This window comes from Hermetia illucens, chromosome 3, assembly GCF_905115235.1.
Source record: "Hermetia illucens chromosome 3, iHerIll2.2.curated.20191125, whole genome shotgun sequence".
Lineage (NCBI taxonomy): Eukaryota > Metazoa > Arthropoda > Insecta > Diptera > Stratiomyidae > Hermetia > Hermetia illucens.
The window spans coordinates 111019251-111037650 of record NC_051851.1 but is presented as its reverse complement, the minus strand read 5'-3'; the positions used below and the strand labels follow the sequence as shown (position 1 = coordinate 111037650).

Below are 18400 nucleotides of genomic sequence, written 5' to 3'. Positions count from 1 at the left end.
TGTTCCAAAATTATCCGTTGGTTCCTGATATGGTCAATGCAGGAAGATCTGGAGCGGAAACCAGCCTGCTCTCTGTCGATGACGTTTTCGAGATGTTCTTTGATGCGTTCCAGAATCATTTTAGCTATTAGCTTTGCAACGGCAAGGAGTACGCAGAGACGCCTCCAATTGTCACACTCAAAGCGAGTCCTCTTCTTTGGAATCTTGACGATCATCTCCTTCTTCCACTCGCTGGGAAATTCTTGTATTCCCGAGATTTCCGTAAGGGTGGTAGTACCAGATTTGCAGTGACTGCAGTTGCAGCAATAAATAGGTCTGCGAAGAGACCGTCAATCCCAGCGGCGTCTTCCTTCACAAAGGTTTTATTTTATTCTTTCTCTTCAAATTTCTTTGCATTGGAAAGTAAAAATGCAATCATTTTAGTCCCTTTTTAAACACTTATGCATTTCATACGACGGTGTCCGGATTTCAATTTTACTCGCTTACATATGGAATCCTGAAAATTCGTATATCGATTATTCATATTTCCAGCTAATTCGTACAAATTTGCCGGTCCCCAGAGTTACTTTTCTGTATTTTACATTCCCGATAATTAATAATATCGATATATTATGTACCAAGTTGTGATTTTGATCATACAAACTATGAGAGTTCTAGTCTATTGTTAATGGTTCCATTTAATGTTGGCCTTAAACGAGAGTTGAGGTGCAAATCGCACTATAATTGAGAAACTTATAAATTTTCCATGTAATTTTAATAAATCATGAATTGTCAGTAATAATATAGTAAAATGAAACAGTATTACTTCATTTAAGAGAATCACAAAACCTCTTATAACAGACTTAATTTTGTCTAAAACTGGAGCCTAATCAAATTGAGTATCACAATACTTAACAATATTTAAATTAGTGATTTCTAGCTTGCTTAAACTTATAGCTAAAGAGGGCTCATTTTCACCAACTACACAACATTACAATTATAATACATTCCATTGTGTATATATATCACTAGATTTTTCTAAGCTGGCCGGGACGCCCATGTTCATTCCAGAAGAAAGAAAAACTGCAGCAGTAAAAGAAATAATATAGCAATACATAATACTAGAAAATTTAGTTAGCGCCCCACTATTATTAACTAATTTAAAGTAGGTCATTTGAATTTGCTATATGCTAGGACGTAGAAATGTGATACTGACATTATATTTAAAGTAATAGTCTGACATAGACTGTTACAGGCCCATATAGGAAGTAATTAGGTTTCATTGTTATTTCTGTTTCTTACTTAAAGAATTTGAGATTCAAATTTGTGATATTCCACTATTCGGCCATGAGCAAAACCATTTTTAACATTTTGTTTGTAGAACAAAACCTTATTAAAATCGGTTCAATGTCTGTCTGTCTGTCTGTTTGTCTGTCTGTCACAGGCACTTTTCTCAGAAACGGCTATACCGACGAAATTTGGTGAGAAGGTGGGAACTGTGGACCTCCAGACATGCAGTGAGTAATATCCTCCTAGGTTGAGATTTAGGGGGGGTCCCCACACATGTAAAAGGGGGGTATGAAATTTTTTTTCACCAAATATAGTCATGTGGGGTATTAAATGAAAGTCTCGATTAGTACTTTTCGAAGCCGGTCTTAGTTTTGATATTTGTCAAAAAGGCGGGGAATGGGAGAGGTTCAAAGTGATGATTTCTTTAACGGAGCCATTCTCAGAAACTACTCAATCGAAAAATCTGAAAAAAAATCATGAAGCTGCCTCTGTACAGTACCCAGCCCTCTACTTCCCATATCGATATCTGTTCAAATTAAGTTAATAATAGTACATTACCGTATTGTTGGGAAAATTGAGTAAAACCCCCCTTAAGTTTATGTCTGAGTTATAAAAGTTGGTAGTAATATAATATGTAGCATATTATATAATATGAAGCATATCATCTCTAAGTTTGATCAAAATCATACTATTAGTAACAAAGTTACAGTAGCTCAAATTTGCCTTACCGTGTAAATTTTCAGCCCGAAGTACTAAATCTGATATGCTAAATGCATGTTCTTAACGGGCTACGTACAAATGGGATAGTTCTACACTCAAATATACTTACACAAGAAACAAACAAAAACTTTCATACCTGAAGCGCCCAGCTTCCGGTTTCCCGACTTGTTTATGGGTGTGTGCACAGAACAGTACAGAATGTATTAACTTCACAGTAAAACAGATCTTATTCTCAGGAAATATCCAACTGATATAATTAAATGTATGCATGATTGGGTTGATGATGTATGTAATATAACAAAAATTGTGTCACATTAAAGTGTAATATAACATTACCATCACTGAACGCAATCCAAACATTACATCTAACAACATCGCATTATCATCACCACTTTACCTGAATCATTGCATTACCTAACATCGCATTAGCACAAGTGGCCGAGACGCCTATCGTTTGCCGATGTCGACTATCGGTTGTGTGGATTTTATGCGTGGTAGACAAACTTTTAATTATGCAAAGGAAAGATAAATTTTAAGTGGAGTTATGGTCGTTGTCCGGATAGCTGAGTGGTTAGAGCACAAGGCTATCGTATGGAAGGGTGCGGTTCAAATCTCGCTGGCACCGTTGGTGGGATTTGTATCGTGATTTGACGGCGGATACCAGTCGACTCAGTTGTGAATGAGTACCTAATTCAATTCAGCGTAATAATCTCGGGCGAGCGCAATGCTCACCACATTGCCTCCTACATTGTACTGTAGTGTACCGTTACGACCTTGAATGAAGTGCTCTAACACACTTCAAGCCCTTGATCCAATATGGATTGTTGCGTCAACGCTTATTATTATTACTAATGGTCGTTCGTAAAGGTGCATGAAAGGTTGTTCATTGAAACCTATTTGGCGCTGCCGTGCATTGTAAATGTTATAAATGCAGGGTAAATCACTCTAGCTCGTCTAGTCGGCTACCTAGTGTTAGTATTTAATGTTGATGATATTACATCATATATACGGTTAGGGTAATGAAAGGTTATATTCTTTGTAATATCACTTTTTTCAACAGGTAATGTGATGCTGCGCGCACCTCTATTGATTCCCTTGCACCTTTTGATGGTGCAAACAATGTCCCAGTTTTAGGCAACTATGCTATTAGCACCGTTTTTGGAATAAGCTAGATGAACATTTGGCCATGTCGGTGTACAACCTGGCGTAGGTTTGCGACTGCAGACTTGATATGCCGTAATGGGTTTTTTGCCGTTGGTTCCGCTTCTTTGGTATGTTCTTGGAATTGTATTTTTACCAACCGCTTCGTCTGGCCTATATATACTGATGCATTCCGGGCAGCTGATATTATAGATCCCGCTCTCTTCCTCCTTAGATTTCGGATCCTTTACGCTTCTAAACCGAGTTTTAAGTTGCGTATGTCTGCTTATTGGGACAGCCTCTATTTTAAATTCTTTAAGTGTATTACTGACTGTGGGCCACAACGAGGTGCATGTAATGCTCGATCTCGTTGTTGTCTTGTCGTTGATGCTAAGCTACAACCTCAATTGTTTCTTTATTGATACCTTATTTCTTTCTTATTATTTCGTCTATATTGTCGGTGCTGTATCCGTTATATAAGCCAGTTCTTTAATATATCTTGATATGTTTAGGGGGATGTTAGCATTCTATGTATCATGCTATAGAAAACCGCGAATTTATGCTAGTATAAATGGAAATAGCTGCAAGGAATGGCCCGATAGATGGCTGTGGGCTTTCTGAATAAACCGAACTCGAAGACTTCTCCGTTTCTAATTATTTTGATGTCCAGAAATGGTATTTCTCCCATTTGTTCAGTCTGGTTGTCTGAGTTTTTTGCAAATAAGGAGGGGGGCGGGGGTTATAAGGGAGGAATAATGAAGTTGCCTTCTAAATGGCAACACGTTTGCGAACAAAATGGCGCATATTTGATTTAAAATCGGATAATTCTAAGTATGTTAAATAAAGCGTCAAATTTCGATCACAAATACGACATTTCTTTTTCCCCAACATGTGTACATATGGGCTCTTCGCATCTCAGGCATTGGCATATCATTAAAGATATAAAATATATTTTCTGTATGATTTCTTGGAATGCTGTAAATTCACAGGAAAAACAAAAATTTGACCTACAAAAACTATTAGTAATAAAGTAGGGTTTAGGTAGGTATATTTACAGGGCAACCTTATATCGTGCACGTTTGTTTATCGAAGCGATCATTTTATGCGAAATATAGAGTTGCATGACGTCTAATGGGTCAATGAAGCCGCCGCCACATTAAAGATAATAATCCCAGAGCAACCTACATACGTAATATATTCATAATAAAGTCGTCTGTCGAATGTTAAAAGGGAGTAAAGTTATAAAACTGTGTGTCAGAAGAATTCTTGTCATGAGTACAGAATATTTGTTGATATTCCTCCCTGAGTGAACACTTTCATCCGAGAAAATATCCAATAAACTAGTTCGTTGAGAACATTCACGGTGAAATAGTAAAGGTTCATTTTGCAGAATAAATTTATGTGGTGTTGTTTCATATGAGGAAGTATGGAATTAATAGAAAAATATGGAAACGCATAATATAATAGTTTAGTTTCACGAGCAGATTGTAATACACTGCAGAGATAAATTAAAGGTAAAGTGGATACTTAGAAATATATGTATGCAAATTACCGGCTCTTGCAGTGCAAATTAATAGTTTTCCACAAGAAGCGGCATTCCAGCTCATCATATAACTTTTAAAAATAAATGTCTGTATTTATACTTTTCCTATTTTGGAATTAATAATATGTGTAGCTCATTGAATTTCTTAGGGACCCAATTCTAAATTCCAAGGATTATTTTTTTTTGTGATCCGCCAATTTTAATTTCTTATGTAAAAAAGTTCTAAGGTGCAAATAACTAAGACTATCATTATATACAGGTTTCTCCCGTCATTGCTATCGTTCAATCAATATATACAATCTCTGTATCATTGTCATTCCCTTGAGATGCTGAAGAATTCTGCGAAATCTCAAATAAAATGTAAATATAGGAAGGGGTAAAAGGAGTTGTTGCGTTTCGTTCCTTTTAAGAACGTTAGGTACGGTCTGTTGGATATAGTGCAAAAAGAATGAACGAAAAAGAATAAAAAAACCCTTGCTGAGGGCGAGAAACAAAAGAAAAAACTCAAAAAATGACTAGTTAATATTCCGTATGTAGACTAATATATTAGTTTGTTTTTCTACTGGGGAATGAGCACCTCTTAGGCATGGACGCGTTACAAGCATTGGGCTACAGGGACGGCTCTTTCCGTAGAGGCGCCTGCGTTATCAGGTTGATATAACCACAACCTCTATGAAGGTCGGCTCATTCAAAGTTTTTGAGACCAGTCTGAAATCCTTCTCCGTTTCGAGCATGATGGGTCTTTGTCCAGTGGTTGGACACATGTTTCAAAGAAGATCGCCTGTTGATTGCTGTGGGTGTAGCGTTCGCTGACGCACCAGGACATATCACGTGCCAGCGCAGGGCTGACAAAGGTCAGGTCTACAACCGAACCTGAACCCCCTTTCTGAAAAGTGTTCACAACACCTTCTTTAGTCAAAACTATGTCTATGCACTTCGTTTCCTTGTGTCGAGAACAAGATTATCAGGCAGTTCCTCGAATTCAGACAGTGTCAGGCTTGGTGGGGCATAGCAGCTGTATACATATATACCACTTACCACCACACCACCACTGGCTGCTTGACTTGCACTACATTGTATGGCCTGTCGACCGCAAGCCTACAGCTCAACCAGTCGAATCTGTGACCCATATGCCACCGTGACGGTTTCTATACGGTTCACTTATGATGGAAATTCCCACCTCAGATTCGAACGTGGTCTGCTCAAGTAAATCCTGAGCGACTCTGCAATGATTGAGGTTTATTTGAATAAACCTCATTTTCTCATTGCAGTGAGCGCCTCCTAAATTCCGGACATTTACCATTTCCAGCAATACCCGCTCTCACCTCGCACAATAGACATTGCATTACACTTTCTGGCAATATGGCTATTTTCCTAACACCTTCTGCATCGATCAATGCTGCTGGTGCATACTTTCTCCTTTTGATGTCACTTCATCGAGATCCTTACATTGTATGTAGTTCTCATGTTTGTGGGCACGCATTCTCCCCAAGTGAGTTTTTCATCTGAGTGCGAAATTTTTCAGTTTTGTCTGCGCTGGATCTTTTCAGCTCGAACATGAGATCCCCTTTCTGGGTTCTTCGGATTCTGTTCACATTTTCACTCAGATCTTTTAGGTCGGAATTAGCTTTGACTTTTCTGAGTATCTCCGAGTAGGACAGATTGCCCTCAATGGAGACAACAATCGCATCTGGACGAGTTCGCACTTTTGCTTTTCCTTTCGCATTTTTGCTGGTAAGTCCATCCTTCGTTTTCGCTCTTCTTCAGCTTTGCAACGCTGGTCAACTTTCCTACATTCGCTGTATGCTTTCATCCTTCTGAACTATTGGTGCTGGTTTTCAGATTATCCTGTCCGCCTTTTTTTCTCTTAGGCACTCTTCTTATTTAGAGAATCCCCCTCTTTTTCACGTAGTCATTTATGTCGCCGTGATTCGATTGTAGTACGGTTGTACGACTTGTGACCCTGTTCGCACAGCAGGGGTTCGACGTATCCTTAGTATTCTTTTCCTCTATCTGCGATTTATTATAGAGGACTCTAATAACCCTCACCATATTCTTTATAGCTTGGTGCACGTTGTACTTATCCTTGATAAACTCGGACAGCTCAAATATTTTTACCTCAGGCTGGGTGAAGGGTAATTCCTCCGGATCGGGATTCTGCTCTCTATAAGCCCCGACACGGTTACTCCTTTTATACGCTCCTGTACGCCTGTACCTTATCTTTTATCGTTTTTGGCATTAGTGTAGATCACATAGTTGACGAGCTTCTTTTGAATGGGTCCCTTTTTTGGTGCTGGAGCACCTCCTGCTGTCACGCACCTTGAACATATGCGGTGGGTGTAATCACGGGTTTTGTCGTCCAAAGTTCTGCCTTCAGTTAATTTTTGGATGGTTTCTGGTGTTCTCGGTAAGGAGATAATAATAATAATAATAATCGTTGGCGCAACAATCCATATTGGATCAGGGCCTTGAAGTGTGTTAGAGCACTTCATTCAAGACCGTAACGGTACACTACAGAACACTGTAGGAGGCAATGTGGTCAACATTGCGCTCGCCCGAGATTATTACCCTGGTTTGACTCAGGTACTCATTCACAGCTGAGTCGACTGGTATCCGACGTCAAGTCACGATACAAATCCCACTGCCCCCAGCGAGATTTGAACCGCGGCCTTCCGTATGACAACCCAGTGCTCTAACCACTGAGCTATCCGGATCGCTCCGGTCGATCCGGTAAGGTGATACTTCGCTTAAATAAGGTGGCCAAGTTGTCCACCACCGATGCACTGCGGTCAAGGGATATCGAAGACTGCACTTAATCGGTACGCCATTCCTAGTTTTCCGCAGTTTGATTTGTGTTCCAGAACAGTTGCCCACACTGGAACTGCGTAGAGTATCACGAAACTAACTACCCTTGAAATAAGATGATGTCGACTTTGTCTTGGTACACCAATGTTCGGTAGTATCCTCGAGATCGTTACAGCGATGGAAGATGCTTTAGTTGCAGCGCATCCAATGTGTTTTTTAAAGTTGAGTCTTTTGTCAATCATTACTCTCAAGTATTTAAGCGAGTCTTGGAAGTAAATTGTTTGTCCACCAACTTTAATTTTCACGGTTGTGTCTTTCCTTCTTTTGCTGATTAGCACTAGTTTCGTTTTATTTTCAACAAGTGATAGATCGGACCTTTTCAAACAGGAATTGATCTCCCATATCGCTTCATTTGCGCGCCCGTTGTCACACCTTACATAATTAACCACAGTAACAGAACTAAGACAGACCCCTGTGGTACCCCGCACGTCATCGGGAATAATTTTAGTCCCTCGTCCGGATCGCAGTATAATCTTCTTCCTAGAAGAAATGCAACAACGATGCGTACAATGTACTTCGGAGTCTTTAGTTTGGTTCGAACCTCTACGATTTTCGTCCACTTTGCCGTGTTGAACGCATTTTTTACATCGAGTGCCACCACTGCGCAGCATTTGTCATCTTGTATTGTAGCGCGAGCCAGATTAGCTACCATATTGATTGTATCGACGGTTGATCTGCCTTTCAGTGATGACATTACCGACCTGCAGGCGCCACCCCATTGATCAACATCAACTTCAGTACACATCCGCTTGAAATGTTCGGATTTGCTCTTCTTGATAGCTACTTGCAATTTTTTCCTCCTGATTTTGTATTGCATGTCTAGCTCAACGAATTCAGTTTGATTTCTTCTGCGCTGAGAGCATCTTTTTGCTCAGAGGCAGTTTTCCGATATTTCTTAATATCTGAATTCCACCAGAAATTGGGATTTCGTCTCACAAAGCGCTTCACTGAAACATAGAGTCATCGCATGCCCGCTGCAATTTTTCCGCGACCTATCTGTCTGTCCGTTACACGCATTTTTCTCGGAGACTGTTGTAGCGATTGATACCAAGTTTGGTGGGAAGACTCACAAACGCTCATCCCATACATGTCAAAAGGGGGTGTAATTTTTTTTCACCAAATATAGTCATGTGGGGTATCAAATGAAAGGTCTCGGCTAATACTTTTTGAAGTCGGTCTTAGTTTCTTTGTTGGATGGGTGGGCAGTACGGGTGGTTGAAAGTGATCATTTCTCTAACGCACCCAACCGAAAAGTCTGAAAAAAAAGCAAGAGGCTGGATGCCTAGGCTAAGAAATACCCTACATACCAATATCTGTTGAAATACAGTTAATAATAGTATAATAATATAGAGCTGTAGAGCTCTATAATAATATAGAGCATGATCCTATCGAGTTTGATGGAAATCACACTATTACTAACAAAGTTATAATAGGTCAAAGTTGTCGTTCAAATTCAAGACTTTGAATGTCAATATCAATAGAAAGTCGCCTACATAATAAATGCGTATATTACGGACTAGGTTCTAATGGGACAAATGCACACTCAAATACCTTCATAAAAGAAATACAGAAAACCGTTCATATCTTAAGCGTCCAGCTTCCGGTTTCCCGACTTGTTATAGTTTTCAATGCGAGATTTTGCTCATAGTGCTACAGGGCAAATGAAAATAACGCTGACTCTTTTGTGGCACCCTTTTGAGTCGACTTCACAACATGAGTGAGTCGAAATGAGTTGACTCTCCGAAAAGAGTGATATTTCCCAGCACTATTACTTTTTATACTGTTCGTATACTTGGGAATAAATTTAAGGGAGTCTTTTCGATAAATTTCTAAACTATAGTAATATACCATTATTTATTTTATTGGAACAAATCGGAATCTTTGTGACTTTTCTCCGATTATCCGTTTGGGCAGATTCAGAGAACGAGAACTTTCTTACGTCAAGTTGGTGTCTAACATTTTTAATAGAAATAATTGAAAAAAATGTTTACCTCCTTTCGCTTTCCTCCCCTTAAACTTAATACAAAAGTAAGTTACTCTTTGTGAACCATAGAGCAAACATTCTCACCAAATTTTATGACTATAATTTCAGCCGTTTCCAAGTAAATTGCTAGTGACTGATGGACAGACAGACGAGGGGCAGGGGGGGGGGGGCAGACGAGCAAACAAACGGACGGCAAGACGAGCAGACAAACATTGAATTGCTTTTAAAAGAATTTTGTTTTATATATTACCTTAATAAAAATTAGATGTTTCAACCGCATGGGTTGAGGGGAAAATTTGCTGGCGCGTTTAAAAAGGGAAAATTGTAACGAATTGTACCTCTTCCCAATACTCCCATAAACATAAGGTTTCATTCGGCGCGGGCTTTAGACTCGCACCTATCTCAGCATCTACTTAACCATGAATAACATGTCTGTTACTGAAAAGTCCTGCCGGGTGTTATACAGAAAATTAGACAAGGATTATGTGCAAACTCATCAGAATACAATAAATGCACGCCTATCTACGAAAAGAAAGAAACAAGTCAGAATACCGAAGCTCGTGTTTCGAGTATAACGATTTTGTGATCATCTTATGTAAAAAACATCAACACACATTTTTCTATCCGTATATGGCTACAAATCTAACATATTCCTTCATATTTTTCCAAACTACAAGATGTACGTACATATTACAGATATAGGCATTATGCTCACCCTAAACACACAAACTGCTTATTTCCGAATATTGTATACATATATGTATGTATACAAATTCATACCCATATTTCCGATCTACTTCGTGCACAAAAGCATACATATGTACATATATAGTACGCATATTAAATACGGTCGGTGTGGAGTTGGCCTGTGTGGAGTTGCCAAATCTCCCATCAGGCGCGTCCCTTCGTGCGGATAAGGGAATGCTCGGCGAATGTGTCATGGCCATGCACATGCACGCATCCGGAGATGTGCGTGTATGGGCATGTTTATGCGCAGGCCGGGTAGGTGGGAAGTAAACGCCCACCCGTGGATAAAAATTGGCTATGGGAAGGATACCCAGAAATAAAACCAAACATGGAGGAGCAGAAGAAGAATGAAGTTACGGTGCAGGGCTTCGGAAACCCAGTGCCGGCGGTTTTTGGGAGTGAGCAAGCGGGCTCCCGGCCGTCGATATCCAACGATCGCAGTGCCTCAGTAGTGGAAACCTTGGCTACTGTGGCATCTAATGTTACAAGCGTACGGGAGGAACTTGAACTGGCTCCAGTGATGGATCCGTTCAGAAGGAGCTCGATTTTTCGCAGATCCCCTCCCACACGGACACAAGCCCCCACGAACGCTACTCCCAGTGGGAAGCGTATAGCGGGAGTCTTCGATGAGGAAGAATCGCTGACGCCAATTCACTCGAGCGATGTTTTGGGCAATAATTAGTCTGGAGCTGCCTTTACTGCCCTCGGTAAAAAGATCATGGAGCTGTGTGAGTTTATAAGGAGCGCAGGAACATTCACCAAAATATAAGGGTCATGATAAGAGGCATCCGTTTGACGTACGGAGTAGAGAAGTCGCCGATTGGAAAAGTGAACCAGGCAACTCAAGTAACGCCGGTTCAAAGCACAAAAGGGGAGAAACCGGGGAAGAGGCTGCGCGAGAAGCTGAATGACTCAATAGTCCAGCAAACCCCGAAAAGAAGAAAGGACTCAACTCCCAAAAAGGCGGAGTTCATGAAAGTACGTCTGAAGCTACCAGAGAAAATACTGCAGTGGCTACCTCGAGAAAAGGGATCGAACCTTCAAAGGCGGATGCGGAAGCTTGGAGGAAGGTAGAACCGCGGAAAAGAAATTATCGGAGGAAGATTAGACCGGAGGTGATTTTCATTTCCAAACGAGGCGAAGGGTCATACGCCGACATTCTCAGGAAAGTGAAGGCAGACCCCGAACTCACCAATTTGGGAGACAACGTCAGCCGTATTAGACGGTCGCAGAAGGGAGATCTTATGTTGGAACTTAAGAAATCCAAGGGTGTAACCGCGGACAAATTCTTAAGCCAAATCGGGAAGACTTTAAGGCAGGAAGCCGACATAAGAGCTAGCAGGCCGGAGATCACTATAATCTGCAAAGATATAGATGAAATTACGACGAAGGAGGAGGTTCGCGAAGCGTTGGAGAAACAGTTCGATCTTGCCGGACTACAAGAGTCAGCGGTGAAAAACGCTAAGGAAAGCCTATGGGGGAACACAAACCGCCATCATCAGCCTACCAGTGGAGAACGCACGAACAGGTGGCGTTAAAACGGTGCTTTAGATGCCTTGGCTTTGGTCACATTGCGAAGTCATGCACTAACCCAAATGACAGGTCAAAGCAATGCAGGAGATGCGGAGTGGAAGGCCACATCAGCAAGGACTGCGGAGCTGACCCAAATTGTCTACTATGCAAAGGAAAGGAGGGTGTGGACCATCGGCACATTGCAGGCAGCAGCAGGTGCCCGGAATTCAGGAGTGCTCTTAGCACAAATCGCAGATGAGGTTAATACAAATCAACCTCAACCACTGCGAGGCGGCAGAGGGTCTACTCGCGCAAACCATCCGCGAGAAAAACATCGATGTGGCCATACTAAGTGAACCATACCGAAACCACGGTGGTAGCGTTTGGGTCAGGGACCAAACGGGCCAAGCAGCGCTGTGGACTTGTGGAGAACAAGCCTTCCAGGAAATAATGGAGCACCGGAGGAGGGCTTCATCAGAGCGAAGGTGAAGAGCATCCACATCTACAGCTGCTATGCTCCACCCAGCGCTACACTCGTCGAGTATGAGCGGATGCTTGCTGCTCTTGTTTGGATGTAAGAGGACGTTGGCCGGTCATAATAGGAGGCGATTTCAATGCGTGGGCTCTTGAATGGGGCAGCCGGATAACTACTGTGAGGGGACGTGTTCTCCTCGAAGCATTCGCGGAGCTGGACGTGGTACTGGCGAATCTTGGGTCTTCTGTCTTCTGTTTCCGGGGAAGGGGCCTGGGGTCTATAGTGGACCTGACATACGTGAGTGCCACTTTAGCCAGTAGAATCGCTTGGCATGTCAGTGAGGACTATACTCACAGCGACCACCAGGCAATCTGCATAGAGATCAAGGGCGGATCGAGCTCGAAAAAGAGTTTTCGCAAAATGCCGGGTGGTATGCTTGGCTGGACAGTGAAAGCGTTCGAGGAGGACACGTTTTCCGCGGTGCTCAAATCCGACATATCCCTGAATGGTACGGCTGGAGAGGAAAGCCACCCAGATCACTCGATGGGTGACGGAAGCATGCGATGCTACTATGCCCAGAAGGCGATTGCTCCCCAGTAGGCAATCCAACTACTGGTGGAACAATGAAATCGCAAGTTTGCGAGCCGCATGTTTTCGGGCAAGGAGGCTTTGCCAGAGGCTCAGGGAAAACCCGGTGGCGACGGTCGAGAGGAGGCACACAAGCAATTGCGTGGCCGCCTAAAGGAAGCCATTCGGAGGAGCAAAAAGAACTGCTTCAAACAGCTGTGCGACCATGCTGACATAAACCCTTGGGGCGAGGCTTACAGAGTGGTGATGAAAAGGCTGCGGAAATCACCCCAGGTGACCTGTCCGCGCCTCCTGAAACATATTGTTACCACTCTGTTCCCTCACCATGAAAATAGGGGAAGGCAAGTTTTTGTCCAGCCAAATGACGGCATAATACCGCCTGTAACTGTGGAGGAGCTGCGGGAAATATGTGGTAGGTTCGGTGACAACAAGGCCCCAGGTTTGGATGGCATCCCCAACCGAGCTTTGAAACTGGCAGTGAAGACTAGGCCCGACCTTTTCGCCAACACCTTCGAGGCGTGCCTAAAAGAAGGAATATTCCCTGCCCAGTGGAAAAAGCAAAAGTTGGTGTTACTTCCGAAGCCTGGCAAGCAACCTGGAAACCCAGCGTCGTATTGTCCTATCTGCCTGTTGGATACAATGAGGAAGATGATGGAGAGAGTCATCTACAACAGACTCCTGCCCATCGTCGAAGCCAGCAATGGTTTGTCGGAACGCCAGTTTGGTTTCCGACGCGCCCACTCTACGGTGGACGCAATTGGCATGGTGGTAAACCTGGCAAAAGGTGCACTGATTTCTGGCGGCTGCTGTGCCGTGGTGGCATTGGATGTCAAAAACGCATTCAACTCGGCCAACTGGAATAGAAAGGGGCGTTGGCTGACATAGGTGTCCCCGGATACTTAGCGAATTTGGTGGAAAACTACCTCTCAGAGAGGACTCTCTGGTACGGGACGGATGAGGGCCTCAAAGAGTACATTGTCACAGCCGGGTACCACAGGGATCGGTACTTGGTCCCCTGTTGTGGAATATCATGTATAATGGGGTGCTTGCTCTTCCCGTCCCAGAGGGGACTACGATTGTCGGCTTTGCTGATGACCTAGCTGTGGTTGTTGCAGCAAAACACCCAGAAGATGTCGAGGTTTACGCAACGGAAGCAGCGAGAGCGGTAAAGTCCTGGCTAGAAAAGGCCGGGCTGACCTGGCGAACGCGAAAACGGAAGCGGTCTTGATAACGAAACGCAGGAAAAATAATACTGTAAAAGTGGAAGTCGGTGGACATACGGTCGTATCAAAGCGGGCTATCAAATACCTGGGGGTAATAATTTACACCAAATTGAGTTTTAGGGAGCACCTAGAGTATGCATGCCAAAAGACAGCCAGTGCCACCACGGCACTTGCAAAAATGTTGCCAAATATTGGTGGGCCGAAACATTGCCGGAGGTTGGTGCTAGCCGAAGTGGTGCGCTCCATCCTGCTCTACTCGTCGCCTGTGTGAGCAGAGGCGCTTGCAGGCTCCCAGAGACGGAAGCAGGTGAACTCGGTTTACCGGCGGATGGCTTTGAGGGTTTGCAGTGCTTTAGAACCACATCAGATGAGGCAGTATTGGTGGTGGCAGGCATGATCCCGGTTGACATTCTGGCCAAAGAAATGGGTGTCCTGGACAATGCAAGACATATGGAGAGGCATGCACAGCGTAGAAATGCGGCAAGGTCAGAGCCGCTTGATCTCTGGCAACGCAGATGGGACGAGTCTGCGAAAGGTCGGTGGACGCACAGGCTCATTCCCAACATTAGGGTGTGGCTTGAGCGAAAACATGGGGAGACCAACTACCACATTACCCAGTTCCTCACGGGACACGGTGGTTGCTACAGGCAGTATCTGCAACGCTTTGGGTTGGATGATTTTCCGAACTGTCCCAGATGCGATGGCATACCGGAGGATCCAGAGCATGTGATGTTTCACTGCCCACGATTTGCGATGGAGAGAAGGAGCTTAAACCAGGTGCTGGGCAGGAGCGGGACCCCGGAGAGCTTGGTTACTGAGATGCTGGAGTCCGAGGAGAAGTGGCTTGCGGTTAGCTCTGCAATCATCCAAATGCAGGAGGAGTCGCTGAAAGAACAAAGAAGGAGGAAAGCTGCAAATAGGAGAAGGATGAGTGCCTAAGGGCAAACCTACCCCGCGAAGTAATACCTCAATGGTGGTCCCGCGGGGCTGCGGCTGGAGAGACCGGGGGTGGTTTTTAGTGGGTGTGAATCCCACACGCGCCCGCTGTTGTTCCGCCGTTCGGTCGGCGGAGCTGCGGCGGACGTGTCTTTCTAAGATTTTCCACCTCCGTGTACGCACAAAAAAAAAAAAAAAATGCGGTCGGTTTAATGTACAAATATATCTATCTGAATTAGACACTACCCGCAAACTTCATTAGCGCGCATATACTATATACCTACATATACACATGTCTGTTTGGAATAATTGATATTCATATACAAATGACTAAAAAACTAAAACAAAATAATTCTTTGCGAACCCATTCATAAGAACTCATTTCGTTGTGATGTTGATGAATTGATATGTGATGATGACGTCATACAGGTTGTAGAATGCACGAAATTCACAAAACAATGTTTCACCCCCTATAACTTTGTTAATAATAGTTGGATTTTCTTCAAATCCTTCAAATGACCAAATTACGCATTATGTTATCCCTTACAGCCGCGCCAAATTTTGTACTTCTGTGAGGGACTTGCACTTGCACTTCTGTGGGGGTTGCCGGGTAAATTTCTAAATGTGTCGGTTGGATAGGTTCTGAGAACGAGACCTGTTCGACTTTTTGAGGGTCATATTTTGAGCGCTCACTCCCCTATGTTTCACCCAATATGAAATGTGGAACCAGTTTCGAAAAGTAATTGAGCCCTTTCATTTGATACCCCACATGGCTACATTATATGAAAAAAAATGTTGCACCCTCCATTCACATCTATGGGGAACCTCCCCCTAAACTTAACACAAAATGGCGCCACTTGCTGTATGTAAGGGGAATATACACTCTTACCAATTTTCGTGACAGTCGGTGCTGTCGTTTCTGAATAAATCGGGTGTTACAGTCAGACAGACAGATACCGAATCGATTCTAATAAGGTTCTGTTTCACACAAAACCTTAAAAAGGATTTCATTCAAAGCAAATGGCGGATTACAATCGTCAATAAAAAATAAGGCAAACAAAATAAAATAATCGACGAGAAAATTATACCAAACTATAATAAAAGTAATCAAAAGTTGAAAAGGCTTGAACAAACGTTAGACAAGGTCTGTCACGCCACAGATTTTTGCTTTTTTTTTACGAATAGAAGAACATCACCCACAAGCAGAGAGTGTACCGATTCTTCGTTGAATAAGATTTTTCTGAAATATCTTCATTCGAAGCCAGACAACTTCCTGAACTGCAAAGTTATTTCTTTTTCTCACATTCGTTACATATAGTTGAAAATACCACGATTTTGTGTCAACATTCTTAAAGAGCAGCAAAAATGTCGCTTTAGTCGTGTCAGGTCTTTTTTCACAAAAATTTGCGCAAGCCAGTATGAGTTGAAACTTGTCTATTCGACGGCATAAATCTTAGTGACTTCGCCTTTCAGGGCAGTCTTAACAGTGGTTGTGTGTCGATAAAAGTCCACTTTGGTATCTTCATAGTGGTGCCGTGCTGTGTATGTGCTCATGCTGTTGGTAATAATTACTATAAACAAATTGTCTAAAAATGCTTACGCAAAGACTCTGTCGTCTAGAAGCAATAGTAAAGTATCAAAGTATCCCTGTAGACAGCTCCGAAGCCATTTTACCTCAAATGACTACCTTCCGTCTATGTGAGTTTTCCTCCCTTTCAACATAAGAGAAAACCAACTAATTGAAGACGTCTCCGATATTTATGAACCTGCACGTGTATAACTAGATCTCTATTAGCCACCTATTTTTATAATTAACCGGAAGTTTATGTACGTATTGCTAACGGCAGTTAGTATTAACTTTCAACATATTTTAATAACAGATAGTTTTCTTCTTCCTCATTAACTTCTGGTGCTTTCGGTAGCGTTCGGAAAATGTCCATACTTCTCTCGGTCCGATACTTGGTCCTTATTAAATTAAATCTATCATCTATCTATTATGCTAATGCAATTTCGATCAGCTTTTCCGTCGTTTTACGGCGCATTAAGAGTTTAGGCCATCTTGTAATTTTTATAGTTAGAAAGACGTAATTGACGCATGTGAATATTTCCTCGATTCCCACCTAAATGCAAATTCATATATCATATAGAACAATCTTGCATCTTTCAGGTCATTAAACACTACAACTGGCCTCACAGACCGGTTCGAATTTTTACATATCTTATTGGACGAGACTCCAGCAGTAAAAGCAATCTTTATGATATGGCTTGTACAAACAAAGGCTACTTTGTCCAAATCAACTCCCTTGAAGACGCTCGAGAGAAAGTTATCGAGTATGCGCTCGTAATGGCTCGTCCTATGGTCATGTACCAACAAGACCATCCTATTCACTGGAGCCCTGTTTTTATGGCCGGGATGTCTAGCGGATTAGGGCAAGAAAATAATAATAAGAGACGTCTTGTTACAACAGTTTCAACGCCCGTTTTTGATCGGAGGAATTATTCAATTCGTGTCGCAAACATATTAGGTGTGGTTGGAACCGATGTGCCGATTGAGGAAATTCAGAAAATGATACCTCAATACAAATTAGGAGTAAATGGATATTCTTTCATAATAGACAATAATGGAAGAGTTCTTTATCATCCTGATTTAAGACCATTAAGTGATAATGGACAGTATATTGATCAATTGAAACCAAAGTATTCGTCAGGAGACATCACCGAGATAGAACTACCAGACACTGAATTTCAGGATGATCCCGATTTACTGGAAGAGAACAAAAACCTGTTGCATGACGTAAGTGCGTCAACTATGACAAAATATGATTTTCTACTAACATACACTCACAGTTCTCAATTTAATATGTTAATCTATGATAGAGGTTATCCATAAATTTAATGGAAATATTTACTAACTTACCAAATATTTTTCAGATGCGTTATGAATGATTCAACAACATAGGGGAGAAACCGAACTCAGGGTTTTAACTCACTTCGACAGCATGAAAAGAGTAGCGAGTAGAACGTTAAAGTGAGTTGGAAAAAATGCTTCTAATATTATATTTTATCTAATCTCTTTCGTTTATAGATACTTTTATGGTCCTATAGAGGGTACTCCATTTGCTCTGGCTCTTGCGCTTCCTGACAAATATGGTAGTCATGAATTAGTCTCACATCAAGAGATTCGTCACTCGAGAAGTAATGGTAAGCTCTTTAATCAATAAACAAAGCACTTAGCTTAAGTGCTTCTAATATCATACCTGATTCTCAGTGCTCCTTTTCGTAAATGTACATGATCGAAGAATTGTAGCTGTAATGCTAATATATGTATCTACATATATGCAAAGTACCAAAGAATCAAGGGCAACGAGACTAGATATCACGTGACTTTTTCTTTGTCC

The 18400-nt window shown here is 42.2% G+C and overlaps 1 protein-coding gene across 1 annotated transcript in view; it reads left to right on the top strand.

Moving 5' to 3' along the window:
- Window positions 1–17948, top strand: part of LOC119652103 (voltage-dependent calcium channel subunit alpha-2/delta-3-like) — a 222664-nt gene extending 204716 nt beyond the window's left edge. Inside the window, exons 8-9 of the mRNA XM_038056040.1 lie at window positions 17170–17796; window positions 17934–17948. Coding sequence (XP_037911968.1) covers window positions 17170–17796; window positions 17934–17948 — 642 coding nt within the window. The remainder of the gene's footprint in view (window positions 1–17169; window positions 17797–17933) is intronic.
- Window positions 17949–18400: the final 452 nt, after the last annotated feature.